Source organism: Charadrius vociferus, unplaced genomic scaffold (assembly GCF_000708025.1).
Source record: "Charadrius vociferus isolate BGI_N301 unplaced genomic scaffold, ASM70802v2 scaffold2359, whole genome shotgun sequence".
NCBI lineage: Eukaryota > Metazoa > Chordata > Aves > Charadriiformes > Charadriidae > Charadrius > Charadrius vociferus.
Window position 1 is genome coordinate 21,456 of NW_009650033.1, and position 15,968 is coordinate 37,423.

General features: G+C 48.4%; 2 protein-coding genes across 2 annotated transcripts in view; one reads left to right on the top strand and one right to left on the bottom strand.

The window, feature by feature from the left end:
- POGZ (pogo transposable element with ZNF domain) overlaps positions 1–11,845 on the top strand; it is a 22,178-nt gene extending 10,333 nt beyond the window's left edge. Inside the window, exons 4-17 of the mRNA XM_009891681.1 lie at positions 649–942; positions 1,753–1,948; positions 2,433–2,538; positions 2,970–3,304; positions 4,024–4,178; positions 4,696–4,796; positions 5,695–5,841; positions 6,763–6,897; positions 7,400–7,572; positions 8,080–8,220; positions 8,800–8,871; positions 9,208–9,320; positions 10,091–10,115; positions 10,246–11,845. Of these exons, the coding sequence (XP_009889983.1) occupies positions 649–942; positions 1,753–1,948; positions 2,433–2,538; positions 2,970–3,304; positions 4,024–4,178; positions 4,696–4,796; positions 5,695–5,841; positions 6,763–6,897; positions 7,400–7,572; positions 8,080–8,220; positions 8,800–8,871; positions 9,208–9,320; positions 10,091–10,115; positions 10,246–11,845 (3,593 nt within the window). The remainder of the gene's footprint in view (positions 1–648; positions 943–1,752; positions 1,949–2,432; positions 2,539–2,969; positions 3,305–4,023; positions 4,179–4,695; positions 4,797–5,694; positions 5,842–6,762; positions 6,898–7,399; positions 7,573–8,079; positions 8,221–8,799; positions 8,872–9,207; positions 9,321–10,090; positions 10,116–10,245) is intronic.
- Positions 11,846–14,452: 2,607 nt separating this feature from the next.
- The window catches only part of PSMB4 (proteasome (prosome, macropain) subunit, beta type, 4), an 11,606-nt gene continuing 10,090 nt past the window's right edge, over positions 14,453–15,968 (bottom strand). The window contains exons 2-5 of the mRNA XM_009891682.1: positions 15,476–15,622; positions 15,254–15,335; positions 15,038–15,154; positions 14,453–14,545 (exon numbers count right to left, since the gene is read on the bottom strand). Coding sequence (XP_009889984.1) covers positions 14,453–14,545; positions 15,038–15,154; positions 15,254–15,335; positions 15,476–15,622 — 439 coding nt within the window. The remainder of the gene's footprint in view (positions 14,546–15,037; positions 15,155–15,253; positions 15,336–15,475; positions 15,623–15,968) is intronic.

Here is a 15,968-nt window from a genome sequence, read left to right on the forward strand (position 1 = left end):
AAAAAAAGTAATATTTGAAATGTGTATTCACCTGCACATCTCGTAGCTCTGAGGGGGAGCAGGGTCGGTTCTGTAGCAGGTGAGATTTGTCCGTGTTTGTGGCTGTAATTCTGCTAGCTGTTTTGCAGCAGAGAGTGGGGCTTTTGCCCGTAGTAACAAACCACTTTGTAGAGTTGGGGACTTCCAGCTGGAAGGAATGTTTGCCTCACGTGGCTCCATATAATCTAGTCTCTCCAAAACCCTTCCTCAGTTAAATTAATTTCAAGATCCCAGCCCACGAGTGCCCCTCTTCCTTCCTTTCAAAGTCTCCCCATGCCGTGCTGGTGCTCCCTGACTGCCTGGAAACCAAGCCTCACCCTGAGGGTGATTTTTCTAACACTGACTTCTGCTACCAGATCGCATCATGCACCATCAGAAAGACTAAGGACGTGTGGGTCACCGGACGCCTGCCTTATAACAAAGCAACAGTGCTAGTGATCAGTCACCTGTCTGCATCCGTGTTCAGTTTTAGTCTGCTTGGGAAGTGAAATTAATGTGCTGAACTTCTGAAACTTCCACTGAAAGTGGCAGGAGTGTTGGAAAATAGGCTGCACGCAGTATTACTGTGCAGTTACCTGATCTACGGCGTTTGTTCGTTTGTTTTTGAAGCCCCAGGTACGCAGTTTGTTAAACCAGCAGTTGGAGTTCCTCAGGTGTTCTCTCAAATGGCCCAGGTGAGACCAGGTACAACCATGCCGGTCCGACCCACCACCAACACTTTCACTACGGTCATTCCGGCCACGCTTACCATCAGGAGCACGGTACCGCAGTCCCAGGCACAACAGCAAAGTAAGTCCACTCCCAGCACCTCCACAACTCCTACTGCAACGCAGCCAACAGCACTGGGACAGTTAACTGTGCAGCAGCCAGGGCAGTCCAGTCAAGCTACTAACCCCAAATTAGGTAAGATTCGCCATGGAAAAGCAAGGGGACTCGAGTGTATGACACTGTCTATAATTTGATCTTCAAACATACGGCGTAGCAGCTAAAAGACAGAAGTTGAGTCAGAGCTCCTGGGTTCTATTTTTGCCTCTGTCACTGACTCACGCTTCAGCTCTCTTTACCAACCTGGAAAATGAGGATAATGCTGCCGTCGTGTCCGGTTTGGTTTGAGAACTAGTTAAATTTTGTTTTGTAGAATGTTCCAAGACCATCAATTAGAAATCTCCCAAAGTGAAAAATACTATTTGTTAATCACTTGCACTATTTTTGAAAGGTGAAGTTAAATAGATGGTGAACACAAGCAGAAACTGTGTTGCCTTTTTTTTTTTTTTTTTGGAATGTTGGCTGAATGCATGAGTGAAATGATTGCTCAAGAATAGTGACAAACAATTTAAAAAGGAAAAAAAAAAATCCTTCTCCACACAGCAAGTAGTCAGGTTATTTTTAGCTTTAAGTGGCCATAATCATATGCAGCTGCATTTAAAAAAGAAATACAAATCATTTTCGTGACCATCAGTGTCCTGTCCAGTTCATCGCGGGACACGGCTCGTCTCTCGGAGTGTAATCTGGAAGGTCAGGGAAATTTGCTTTCCTAACCTTTCCAGCCTTCGCGTTACTGGACGGGGTAATCGATGGCTCAGCCATCCCTGGTGGAGACCCGAGGTAGAAGAGCCGGAGGCGAGGCGTGCTAGACAGGGGTGGGACTCACGCAGTGGGGCAGAGCTCACTGATTCCTTATTAGTCTTCTTCTGCAATCCCTTCCCTTGGCAGTGAGTATTGCAAGCTTTGTGACTGTAAAGAGACCTGGAGTGACTGGGGAGAACAGCAGTGAGGTTGCTAAGCTAGTGAATACCCTGAACACCATTCCTTCGTTAGGACAGAGCCCTGGCCCGCTGGTGGTTTCCAACAGCAGCCCTGTGCACGGTTCCCAGAGATCCAGCGTTTCAGAGTCGTCCTCGTCCTCCTCGTCGTTAAAAGGTATGGGTCATAGCAGCTGTCTTAGCGCCACTGATTCTGCTGGGAGTTCAGAAGTTTATTTTCTGGAGTGAAAAACAGCTGACCGGTAGCTACTGAGATTTCATAATAGGGACAAACACTTGAAAAACTTTGCTATTAATTTCTTCATCCCTGTCTGTATGTTTGTATCCAGTGATTATATTCTGTTTGTGGATATTTGCTCACGTACCTTTTTTTCATTCAAAATTATTGGGGTGTGTGCTGCCATCTTGGAAATACACACACTTGAAACACAAGGAGGCAAAAGGATAAAGTCTTTGCTCCTCTCCTTCCAAAGAAAGCGCCTTCTTGAAGTGTTTGCCCCTCTCAGTCTAGTTAGTAGTTAGAAGTACAGCTCTTGAAACTAAAGTGTTTCAGTACGCCGAAAAGACGGCCTAGGCTGAAGATGAAGTGTAAGGATTCTAACGTCTTTGTGGTTTTCCTGTTGCAGTCAGTTCATCTCCTATTCCCACGTTTGATTTGCAAGACGGTGGCAGGAAGGTCTGCCCAAGATGTGATGCTCAGTTTCGAGTCACTGAAGCTTTAAGAGGACATATGTGTGTAAGTAACCGTTCCAAGATGAGCAGTTAATGGATAATTGTTTGTGATTGTGGAGTGGAAAGAGTAGTTCTTCTCCCTAGATCAGGGACTTCTGTGAAAAGGAAGAATACAAGTAGGAGAAAGTGAGAGAGGCAAAGGAGACCCTTGTGGAAGACCTTCTGCAGCAACCCATTCCTCACTGGAACTAGGCAGGACCTTAGTTTTATGTCCTGCTGATGCCAGGAGGGGCACTTGTTTTCTAATCTTACTGAGCAGTAAACAATCCAAACAGAAAATTGGATATTGAATCTGCATTGCTCTTTCCTAAAGTTCCTCTGTCTTTTCTTGGCACTGGTTAGTCCTCGTCTGTTTGATAGTATACGTAGTTCTTCCTTGATACGGGTTAATGTGTGGGGTTTTCTTGTTTTTTGGGGTTTCTTTCTTCCTTTTAGTACTGCTGCCCTGAAATGGTTGAATTCCTCAAGAAAAGAAAATCTCTAGAATCTGAACCAAATATTCAATCTGCAAAGCCTCCATCTCCAGAAAAAACGACAGCTGTTGCTTCACCACCCTCTTCTACTCCTATCCCTGCACTGTCCCCACCTGCGAAAGCTCCAGAGCCAAGTGAAAACGTAGTTGACTCGTCCCAAAGTAAGCTCATTATGTTGGTAGATGATTTCTACTATGGCAGAGATGGTGGCAAAGTGAGCCAGCTACTGAACTTCCCCAAGGTTCCAACCTCCTTCAGGTGTCCACACTGCACCAAGAGGCTAAAGAACAACATACGGTAAGAGAATGCCATGTGCGCAAAAACAGGCTACGGTGTTCCGAATAGCCCCGATCTGCGAAGTAAGAATGAGCTGCGAGCGTCGGGCTCTCAGGCCCTGCAGCTTTCCCGTGTTGTAGCGTAAGACCAGATCCGACGCACAGAAGGGAGAGATTTGCCCATCGTCGTACAGTTCAGTCAGGGGAAAAAAGTTGTAAGAAGGCTGCGTGGTTAGAATAATTGCGTTTATGTTCTTCAGCAGAGAAGCCTCGTTTGCTTGTCACTAGTCTTACTAGATAATAGGAAATTATTCTTCTTGAAGAGCTGCTCTGCTCATCTTTATTCAATGCTTTTTCAACAGAGGCAGAAAATATTTTTAACGAAATAATGTATTCTTCTGAGCCAGCCGCTATGTTGTTCTGTTGTGGTAGCTGGACCACTGATCTTTCTTCGAAGCTGAAATGGTTTGTCATCACCAGTGGAATGCCTGGTTGGGGTGAAAGTGCTCAAAAGCACGTACTGCAGCCCTGTACGGCAAGATCTGTTCTCTCAGCTCCCAAGACTTAGGGAGCAGGAGGGTGCTGGGTAGGAGATTTTGCTTGCTTTTGATGGGAAGAGCAAGAAGGAAACATCTTAACAGCATTAAGAAAACTTCCAGTGTAGTGTTCATAACGCTCTCGGGGTTTCAGGTGCAAAAAGTTTGGAATTCTGTTCACACAGTCTCTCTTTGCCTCCGTAAGGTTTATGAATCACATGAAGCACCACGTTGAGCTGGATCAGCAGAATGGGGAGGTGGATGTCCACACCATCTGCCAGCATTGTTACAGACAGTTCTCCACTCCGTTTCAGCTACAGTGTCACTTGGAGAATGTGCACAGTCCCTACGAGTCGACGAGTAAGTTGAGTTTGCTGTTGCCGTTCGTTTAGGTTTAAGAGGGTTTCTGTCTTGCATTAACTGCAGATCTGCTGAGAAAGGAGTGTCTGTTCTGCCCTGCCCCGTGGTGCGTTGGCTCTGTAGGCCAGCAGGAAAATCCATCTAAATCACGTTTCCGCAAACTTACTGTCAAGAGTATTTTAAAGACTGAGTTCAGTAATAATGTCATAGTGGAACCTGACTTTACTGATTTAAAGTCACTTGCGGTTTCCCTGTTAGGACGTCTTCCTACTTGTTGTATGTGCTCTTTTGTTTAAGAGAATTTTTGCGGCTTTTTTGGAAACCTCTCAATGTATTTTGTTGTCCACCCAATTCAAAGGGTTGAGAGCTAGAGTTTGGGGTTGGGTGTTTTTTTTTTTTGTTGGTTGTTTTTCTTTTCTTTTAAGCTGTTACACTACCGGTTACGGGTTTCTTTGGTATGTTTTAAGAGGGTTTTCTTGTCCCCTGGCTGTTAACCTGCTTTTGCTTTCTTTTGCAGCAAAGTGCAAGATTTGCGAGTGGGCGTTCGAGAGTGAGCCCATGTTCCTGCAGCACATGAAGGACACTCACAAGCCTGGGGAGATGCCCTATGTTTGTCAGGTACTAAAAGTGGTGTAGGGGCCGGACTTCATAAATGCATACTAGAGAATAAGAGGAAATCTGGCACTTCTCAGCAAGCGTGTGGCTCGCAGGGGTGCAAACCAGACTTGGGCCATGGAACAGTGCTGTGGAGCCCATTGCGGTTTTTTCCAGGTGTGGAATTGGAGAAGCCCAGTGGCTACTGGGGCAGCACGCGTATCCGAGTGTTTGTTTGCCACCGGTTCCCAGCGCTCTGAAGCTGGATCAGCTTGGTAGACATTTGTTCAGACCCAGTGGCATTCAGAGCCTAATTTTTTCTTTCCTCCCAGGGCCTGCAGGCAAATTGCTGAGCCATAAAGAGAAGTTGTCACTCTGGAGCAGATGAGATTATGTTGCTTGTGTGATACCTTTTCTTGACACTCTGTTGCCATGAGATTTGTGCTTGCATCGATTCTGAACGCGTCATCTCCACCCAGAGGTCCTAACACTGTCCCTCCAAAAAGAAAAAACAGAAGAAACTTGTAAAATGTGTTATGTTAAAACAGATTACATCCCAGATTCTACATTTTACATAGACCCCAAAGAAACTGCTCATTAATGTATTCCAACTGCTTTGCAATGACTGTCTCTCCCTCTTTTCTTTTTTTCTTGGATCTGGAGCTTGAATTGTCACTACTTTCTTTTTATACAAGTCGTTCAAATCTGTTTCTCCAAACTACTCTGAATATACGCCGCTTGATTTAGTATCTTGCAGTTGGAATAAGCTATAGCAGGTTCTTTAGGACCTGGTTCCTAAACTCCACTGATGAGTGTCTTTAGGGATCTGGGCATTGCTGTTAAGTTCTCCATGTTGCAATGGTGGATGCGCGATAGATTCCTGTGTTACGTCACTGTTCATTGTTTCTGTCCCCCCCCGTAGGTCTGTCAGTATCGTTCCTCGCTCTATTCTGAAGTGGATAGCCATTTCCGAATGATCCACGAAGACACGCGGCACCTGCTCTGTCCTTACTGTCTCAAAGTCTTCAAGAATGGCAACGCGTTCCAGCAGCACTTCATGAGGCATCAGGTACCATGGCAGGGTGACTCCCTCTCCACGGAGATTCAGTGGACAGGGAGCGTGTGATTAGTTGAGCATTTGCTTGGAATAAAAACAGAAAGAAAGAAAACTTGGTTGAAAAAGGGGGTTTAGTAGATGCTGTATTCGCTCCATAACAAATGCAATTTGCGTGCCGTCATTCCAGACCTTTCATAGGGATTGTGCTGAAGAGAAGGGGCTTTGCTCCTTTGGGAGTAGCAGATTGCTGTTACTTAGCAGAAAAAAGCATCTTTTGCTGGACTGTGTTTGCTTCATGTGATGATTAACCAACAGTGGGCTCTGTGTTCATTTTTCATTCAGTGGGTTTTAATTTTTTTTTATTTCCAAGTAATAAGTGAATAAATTGTATGTGCACAAATGAGAATGCAGTTTTTGTAGCTCGATGTTCTGTTTCCATATATGTTGGCTGTATTGACAACATATTTTATGTGGGTGTAGCTGAAGTGTACTTTCAGAATATAGAAATGCAGCGCCCTTAGTGAGTGCCTGGGTTGATTTGCCCCCAGATTCCTCCGCTGACTGCCCGAGGAGGCAGAGGCAGAGCAGCTTTCGAAGGAAAGCTGCCCCATGCGCTGCTCTGCAAGTGTGCCTTACTTCGGCGTGAACAAGCTGGGCAGGACTTGTTCCGTGGCACTGCCAGGTCTGGTGTCTCCGCAGAGCCTGATGATTTCAATTAAAAAAACAAACCAAAAAACCTAAAACCAAACCACCCAAGATCCGGGGCTTGGCGGGGAGGGACTTTCAGATGCTAAAGAAAAATGGTTTCAAAGAGGGGAGAAGTGGTTTGGGGTTGGTTGGTTTTTTTTTTCCTTTATTTTAAACAAAAAGCCCTGCTGTGTTGCGACTTCTGTTTCTCTTAAATGAAATATATTTCGTTTGCGTTTGCTTTAGAAGAAGAGTGTTTATCACTGCAACAAGTGTAGACTTCAGTTCATATTTGCCAAGGATAAAATTGAACACAAGCTGCAGCACCACAAAACTTTCCGAAAGCCCAAGCAATTAGAAGGATTGAAACCTGGAACCAAGGTAAGAAATGCAAGTTACCAGCTGGCCTCTGTCCTCTTTCCTCGGGAAACACCCGTAGCGTCTGTATTGGTGTGTACGTTTGCGTCATCTGCATCACTTAAACCGCACTCACCGGGACAGAAAACACTTTGTATTCTGTCCGTGTGGGGTGCGCTTAGTTAATCAGATACTCCGTAGAAACAATAAGTGAGAGAGAGAGGAGGTGCGAGTGGCACAGCAGAGGTTGAACTCTCCGAACTACGGTGTCTACAAGTGACGGTATCTGAACTCGGTGTCTGGACGCCCTCTGTAGTCACTAGGGACAAACAGGCACTTCTGGGGCTCGAGTTTGTGTCCTCTTTTAGGCTACTGCTGCCCTGGATGGGACGAATCGTGTCCTGGGAGCAGCTCTTTGCTCTCTGCTAAGAGTCTGAGGGGCTGCTCCAAACAGAGGAGCCTGAATGTGGATAGATCGCTTCTGCCCTTGTGTTTGAGGAGGTATGGGTGCATCTCTCTTCTGCAGGTTACAATCAGGGCTTCTAGAGGACAGCCGCGGGCAGTGCCAATATCTTCAAATGACATGTCGCAGGGCACTGGACCGGAGACCGCTCCGCTGTCGTCTTCTACCGATCCCCAGCCCATCTTCCTGTACCCGCCTGTCCAGAGGAACGTCCAGAAGAGAGCCGTCAAAAAAATGTCAGAACTTCTTGCTAAATTTCAAATTAAAAAAGATTTGTACAGGAAATGTAGTTAGGTTTTTAATGCCCCAGCGCTGGGTAATGCGATCCTCAGCACTGGACAGCTCTGCCTTACCAGTTGCCAGGGAAACTTTGTGCCAGGAGAATCAAGCTTCCCACAAAACCCGGATTAAGTCATGTTATGAAAGCCCTTAAGGTGAAACCGCGAAATACAGAATTAGCTAGGCGCTTTTATAGAAACAATGGCATTTCTTCAGCATAAGGGCTTTCTGCCCATCCCATGCTGCCTTGTCTTCAATTTTTATTTATTTATTTATTATCCACTCTTAAATTGTATACTCCTGACTACAGCAAGTGGGAAATGCTTAGCCTGGCACCAAGGCACACGATGAGACTAGTTTGACTGCAGACTTCCAAAAGCTTACGTGTCATTGAGTTCTTGTCTGTCCTGACGATGGTTATGCCTCCAGAGCTACACTAATGAAAACATCCCTCTTCTCTTCAGGAGTGTCTTGGGGAGGCAGACTTGTCTGGAGTGCAGCTTCGAAATCCCCGACTTCCCAAACCACTTTCCCACCTACGTGCACTGTTCGCTATGTCGCTACAGCACTTGCTGCTCCAGGGCTTACGCCAACCACATGATCAAGTACGTGTGATTCTTTGAGCGCTGTACTAGAAATGCCGTAGCGCCTCTGTGTCTCTGCGCTGTAAGAAAGGGGTATCGGGGAACTCCAGGTCACTGCAGTGGTTTGTAGGACATGGGCTGTGGGTGTGGGCTTTCAAATGAGATGAGAAAACTGAGCACAAAAGCTGAAAGATTGATTCCAAACGATCAGCTGTGGCTAATGACACGTGTACTGCTGCAGAAAAGTGACGTTTTTCAGTGCTCCTGGGATTTCTGGCAAAAATCTCAGATGTAATAGTTGAAAAATTTTAAAAAGGGAAAAAAAAAAAATCATGCCCTGCTTTCCGAGCCTGTGGTCTGTACGGGACCGTGGATAGACCGCAGAAGAGGGTGACAGAACAGTTACTCCAAAATCTGGGCATTTTCAAATGTTATTTAGACGCAGAGTTTTCATTTCCTTAACTACAGTACTGGCAGACAAAATACTATTAAACCCAGGACTGGGTCTGTGTTTGTAAACGTCCTGTATTTTGCATGGCTTTATAGCTCTTTAAATACCCAGAATAATTCTGACATTTAATAAACTCTTTTGTCTTCCAGAAACCATGTTCCTCGGAAGAAAAAAAGGAAGAGCCCAAAATACTTGGCTTTGTTTAAAAACTATACTGCCTGGTAATGGAAAACTTGTCATCTTACCTTAATCAGCTGGGAATCTAATGTGCATTCGCTTCCTGATTTCTTCTGGTTCTGTTCTTTTCCTTCATGATCTGCTTCGGAAGGAGCTCTGTTTATTTTTTGCCACACAGGAAAAGATGTTGAATTAAGGGCAATACGTTGCCTGAGCCTCCCACTGCCTTCCAGTGGGAGTCAGTGTTTCGGGGTGGGGACGCTGCCTGCGCGCGCTGGAGGGTGACCTTTTTTCCTAATTGTTAGTGGGGGGATGTACGTATTTTCATATCTCACACTGATACTAAGCTCGCTTCTCTCTCTTTCCCCGCCCCCCTCCAGTGGTGTAAAGCTGTCCTGTTCCTCTTGTCTCTTTGTAACATCTGAGGGTGATGCAATGGCCAAACATCTGGTCTTCAATCCATCGCACGAGTTTAGCAACATTATTTTCCGAGGTAAGAGTTTGAGAAGGAGCAAAGAAGTTTCAAAAAATTAATGCAGGACATAATACATCAGTTCAGAGACTCCAGGTCAAATACCTCTTTGTTCAGGGCCGAGCACTTACCGCGTCCTGAGTTCTAACAAAGTGTAGCGTTAGGGACCTTCTGTAACGGCCTGAATGGGTCTTCATTGTTATGGAGATCAGAGAGTTAAGCTTGGGGAGAGGCTGGCTCTGCCTGGAGCTCAGCCGCCTCACTGATACCGCTGTTCTCAGGAGATCTTCCCAGGGCGAGACAATGCCGAGGGCTTCAGCGGGTTCCTCTGTCCCTCTGAGACATCATTGTGCCTCCGTGACACCAGGAGGCCTTAAGCAGCTGCTGGTGCCGGGTTGAATAGAGCCCAAAAGTGGCGTTCCAGCCACCAGTTTGGGCTGAATTACTGCAACTTGCAAAACTTGGGGGCAGTGCCGGCAGGGGTCTGGCCAAAGCGGGGCTTTCCTAACCAGACTCCTTTTCTTACTTCAGATGGACGGGCGATGCCGATAAGCGCGCCTCTGCCATCTGCACTTGTCCGTTTGATGTGGTGGCACTTGGGTGTGGGAGGAGGTCGGGGTTTGAAGGGACGGAGGAGTGTTGGCTGTTCCGCCGGCGCGTTGGGATGCTCCCGAGTAACAGACAGCAGAGGGACGCTGATCCTCCTCTCTGCAGGAGAACTTGTTTGTTTGCGCTGACTTGGTGTGTTTGCTAAGTTACAAATGTCGTTGTTGTTTTGTTTTTCTTCACAGGGCCTACTTGGATGTCACATTCCAGGTAAACTGTTTGTAAACTCTTATCTGCTCTCATCTGTTCCAGCTTGTGGGGTTGGTGGTTGGTTGGTTGTTTTCCCTCAACAGCTTTATTTTCTCGGTTTTAAGAAGGTCCTGTGTTCTCTCCCTTCAAGGCACGTTCAGCCCCAGGACAAGAGCATGAAGAACACATGCCCAACCTATTCCCCGGGTAAAGCTGCTACTGTGAAAACGAAGTCTCTGTTACCTGCGAAGGACGACCTGGAGCCTGAGCTGGCACCAGCAGCCTACAGCAGCCCTCTGGTCTGCCAGGAAGAAGAGTGCTTAAATATTGATGCTCAAGAAGGTGAGCAGCCAACGAAGGAGCCGGAGCCTGCGAGCAAAAAGGAGCAGCTGTCGGTAAAAAAGCTGCGGGTTGTACTGTTTGCCTTGTGCTGCAACACTGAGCAGGCTGCTGAGCACTTCCGAAATCCTCAGAGGCGGATCAAGCGCTGGCTACGAAGGTTTCAAGCTTTCCAGGAAGAGAACTTGGCGTCCCTGTCAGAGGGCAAGTACCTCAGCTTGGAGGCTGAAGAGAAACTCGCGGAATGGGTCCTCACGCAGAGAGAGCAGCAGCTGCCTGTGAACGAGGAGACTCTCTTCCAGAAAGCCACCAAGATCGGCCGATCCCTCGAAGGTGGCTTCAAGATCTCCTACGAGTGGGCGGTGAGGTTCATGCTCCGGCACAACCTCAGCACGCACACTCGAAGGGCGGTGGCTCACCCTCTCCCCAAAGACGTAGAGGACAACGCCAGTTGCTTCATCGAGTTTGTGCAGCGGCAAATCCACACTCAAGACCTGCCTCTCTCCATGATCGCGGCCATCGATGAAATCTCCCTCTTCCTCGACGTGGAGGTGCTGAGCAGCGATGACCGGAAGGAGAACGCTCTGCAGACGGTGGGCACCGGAGAGCCCTGGTGCGACGTTGTCCTCACGATCCTTGCTGACGGCAGCGTTCTCCCGACGCTGGTCTTCTACCGGGGCCACGTGCAGCAGCCCGCCAACGTGCCGGAATCTATCATGTTGGAGGCAAAGGAGAATGGATACAGCGACGATGAAGTCATGGAGCTGTGGTCGTCCCGAGTGTGGCAGAAGCACACGGAGTGCCAGAACAGCAAGGGCATGCTGGTGCTGGATTGTCACCGAACACACCTATCCGAGGAAGTACTTTCCCTGCTGAGCGCGTCCAGCACTCTGCCGGCTGTTGTCCCTGCGGGCTGCAGCTCCAAAATCCAACCTCTGGATGTTTGTATAAAAAGGACTGTGAAAAATTTCTTGCATAAAAAGTGGAAAGAGCAAGCCAAGGAAATGGCGGACTCCACATGCGACTCGGACATTCTTCTTCAGCTGGTTTTGTGCTGGCTGGCGGAGGTCCTGGAGGTCATTAGTGACTCTCCCGAACTCGTGCAGCAGTCCTTCCTGGTGGCCAGCGTGCTGCCCGGCCCGGACGGCACGGCCAACTCGCCCCGGCGCAACGCCGACATGCAGGAGGAGCTGATCGCCTCTCTGGAGGAGCAGCTGAAGCTGAACGACGGGCAGCAGCAGCAGCAGCAGCAGCAGCAGCAGGAGGAGGCGGCGGCGGCCGAGGTCCAGGACCGGACCCAGGCCGAGGAGGCTGCAGACCCAGAAATCCTCCATCGGCTCTTCGAAGGGGAAAGCGAGACTGAGTCGTTTTATGGCTTTGAAGATGCTGATTTGGATCTGATGGAAATCTGAGCACTGATCTGCGAATCGTGATCCGGAAAGGGTTATTTTTTAAATAAATGTTGGATGAGACCATTACACTTCCCTGTGGATTTGTGGGTTTAGGAAATTCGTAGGCGATCACTCAGATAAATAGCCATTTATGCTGTTCATTTATAAGTTTTGTGCTTTTTTAAAAGAAAAATCACTGTGTTGGTATTTTCTGAAAATATATTGTGGGTGAATATTTTTGCGTTTTCTTTACCTCACTGTATCATAGTTTCTGTTTTTATTGTGCAGAAATGTTTTGAATTATACATTGTCAATGTGACCATTTCTAAAGAAAGGAAAAAAATATGTAGCTAATGAACCAGTATATAAATCCTTTTGGTTGTCTTAACACAGATTTTTTTTTTTTTTCTTCTTTCTTAACACTTGACCCAGAAATTTAGGTTTCTGCGGAAACTTTAGATATGAGTTACTGCTTTAATGTGTGAACCTTCTATAATTGGCCATTAAGATTTGGGTTTGGTTTGCCTTTTTTTTTTTTTTTTTTGGTTCCTAAGAGTAATTATCTTGCTTGTGAATTTGGACGCGGGGTAAGAACACAAGTGAAAGCGTTTTGCCCGTTCCCGGGAGCCACGCGCCGTTGCGGTGGGGTCGGAGCGCGGTGCCCGGTCGGGGACGGGGGGGCAGCGCTGGCCCCGAGCCCTCGCTGGCCGCTGGCTCCTCTCCCCGGCCGGCGCCCGCCGTGCTCCGCAGTGTTCCTGACAGAGGGAAGTCGAGTCTGTCTTGATCTTCCCGGAGCGTGGGTGGGCGTTGAGACCGTACGGACCATTGACCGTCGACCTTTTAACTACTAGTAGTTGATAAACCTGCTTTAACCAGTGGCATCAGACACTACGTTCCTTAGAATTAGAAACCTGATTTAATGAAACAAACTGTGACGTGCACAAAAAGAAGACGTTTGTTTTTATTTTTCACTGCCAGCTTAAATTTTTCTACAATTTGCATGTTTGAGGGTTTTTTAATTGTATGTATTATGGTATAAACGGAAAGCATTTTGACATACAGAATTCGGAAGCACCTGCACCTTTCTGTTTCCATAGAGGTTTTGTGAACCTTCCCTCTGACCGAAGGAAAGCAGGAGGCAGCATGTGCAGACCTGTAAATGGTTCATCTTTAAAATGTACATAAGTGGAACATTTAATAAAACCAGGGAAATGGATTTATAAACATGCGTTTTTATTATGAAGAACTATTTAACTCTTGTGATATCGTAATGCTTAATATAAAGTGCGTCCTGGATTGCTCCACACTACGCCAGAGCTGGGCCCCCGCTCCGCACCCGGAGCCGTTTAGCATGTCCTGAGGAAGCCCAGAGACGGGGTAGTAATTAAATGTGTTTACATGTCATTAACACTTGAGGCAGAGCTCTGTCCGACTTCTGCGCCCCCTCCCTGCCCTTTAACTCTACAGTATGTTCAGTGGAACAACCTACTCCCCACTGAGATTTTCCTTTTTTTTTTAAATAAAAGTCTGAAAAAGCATTAATAAAATACTCTCCTGAATAAGTATTTTTACTGTTGTTCATCTCGGGTAGTAGTAAACACCACTGTTAATACTGTTTACAAATTTATTTCATATAAGGCTGAGAAACACCCAGCTCGGCCCTTTCCAAAGTACACGGAACACCGTTTTGTTCCCATCCTCCCGTCGCCAGCCGGCACGGGGACAGAGGTGCCGCGGCGCTGGCTTCTCGCGGGGACCTGTGCCATCATCGTCTTTTGATTTTCGGAGCCCGTGTATCCCCGTGTGTACCCGCTGGCAGTAGGCACAGCCATGGGGAGACCTTAATTCTTCTGATCCCGGTGATGAGAGAACACTGAAGCAGCTGAATTCTGTTTTTGTAAAGGTTGACTGAGGCTCTTTACCTGTGCTGCCCGGAGGACAGGCGCTTGCAGGAGAACGCGGCACGCACGCGCTCAAGCTGTCAGCAGCTTTCACCCCTCGGAACCGGGAGAATTCCCAAAAAATGGTATTTCCATCCCACCCCCAGCACAAACACGCAGGCTTCTCTTAACAGATTTATTTTGTTTCCAAAACAAGTCAGATCAAAGCTCCAAAGGGAGTAACGGATTTACAGCAGGTACAAAGGGTGAGAACGCGGACGCGGCAGCCTGGAGCAGCTCTGCGGAGATCACTCAAAGCCACTGCAAGAAGAGATTTTGGTAAGGTCAGGATAAGGCACGACCTGGACGCGGCTGACACCCGCACCAACAAAATCACCACTTTCGCCTTTATCGGATGACACTTGGCTGAGGAAAAGGCGGCAATGCAGCCGGGACGGCCACGGAAAGCTCTCCCGTGTGGACGGAACCGCATTAACGGAACCGCACTAACGCCTTCAGGCCTCGGCCGGACAGGGGAGAGCGGCCGCCCGGGGCCCAAAGCTGCCGCCCGGAGCGGGAGGAATGTTGTTGCAGCTGGGATGAAGGAGACTCCTCCCGAAGCGCGGGGCAGGGACGGTACCCTGCAGCGGCCGCGCATCCCCCCGCCTTTATTAACCACTTCATTTTGTGCCTTCGGGCTCTGCCGGACCAACGGGCCAAGAGCTCCGAGTGCGTAACGCAGCGGGTGTTACCTGACAAGGTGTGCGATGTCCCAGTTGGCCTCCAGGGTCAGGGGTCCCTCCACCTCCACACCCTTCTCCGTCGCGATAGCCACTTCGTACTGAGGAGAGAAAACACTGACAGGTCTCGGGAAAGCCCAACTGCCACGTGCAAGATGGGCCCTGTGAAAGCTCTGATCAGTCGGGGTCAGGAATAACAGCCGTCCCTTAAACAAGTTTGTTTTAACGTGGCTTTTCAGTAACATTTTTACTTTTTCCTTGGTGGGCAGGTTGAGACAGCAGCGGTAAACAGAACACTGCCAAAGCTGAGAGACTGCAGCCTCTGGGTGCTACAACCGCAGCGATGGGAGAGGTATCATCACGCCAGAGACGAGCATTGCTTGGACCCAAACAGCTCTTCTGGGGCTGCAGGGCAGCGGGGGAGACTGGCTCTGCAGGACAGCTTTGCTAACAGGATCCCGTAACACACCTGGGAGTCACCGCGAGGTCCCCCAAGATGGGAGCCGGCCTGGGGTGATGCCTGCAGGTCTGCCGGAGGCGCGCAGACGGCACGCCACCTCTCCGGCCCAGGCACACCAAAGCCCGGCACTTACCCTGTTGAAGGATCGAGCGTCTCTGTAATACAAAATTTTCATGCAACGGTCAATCAAATCACGGGCCTCCTCCTTCGTCAGGCTGGGTTTCTTCTCCAAGACTTCTCTCATCAACGGCTGGGGAAAATACATAAATAAATATACAATCCGATAGCTCAACAGCTCCGTCACCCAGCGCCGAGGTCGCTTCCGCAGCTGAGCGAGAGCGTACTCTACCTGAGCTAGGTATGCTCCGTAACCCGTAGCGAGCGTAGGGGCTTCGTAGGCCACCCCGAGCATGTCCACGTAACCTAGGAAGCTGAAGGGACACATCTGTGAGCACTGCGGCAGGGAGGGACTCGGCTTCGGAGCCCCTCTGAACCCTGTGCCACAGGGAGCAGCCCCGGGGAAGGACACGCAGTAACCATCGCGCGGTCCACGTCGTGCATCCTCGCTCACCTCTCGCCGTTGTAGTAGCCTCCGATGACAACGGTGTTCCAGAGCGGATTTATCTTGGACCTCCGGTTGTACATGACTCTCGTCAGCCAGGAATGGATGGCTTTCGGGCTGTAACTGTGACCATCACCCAACAGCTCCTCGTCGATTCTAATTTAGGTAGAAATTTCACCCAACTAAGAAAAGCTGGAAAGCAGATGGATAAGAGAGCAGCAGCCCACCAGCACGACAGGGTCCCCTCCGACAAACTGTTTGCAAACACGGCCTTACGAGAGGTGAATCAGCCACAAAAAAATAACCGAGACCGGTTCTCAGCAGGGAATTTGGAAAAGACACTGGTACCAAAGGGACTGTCAAAGGGCAAGGGGGATTTCAGCTCGGTTTTATCCCCACTCATTTAATTATGTTTCAGTCCTTTGATGCCTGGGAAAAGGGAGCAGCCCAGCAGGAACCACAGAATGGTCAGGGCTTGCCCAGCCCGAGCCAGGGCCACGGG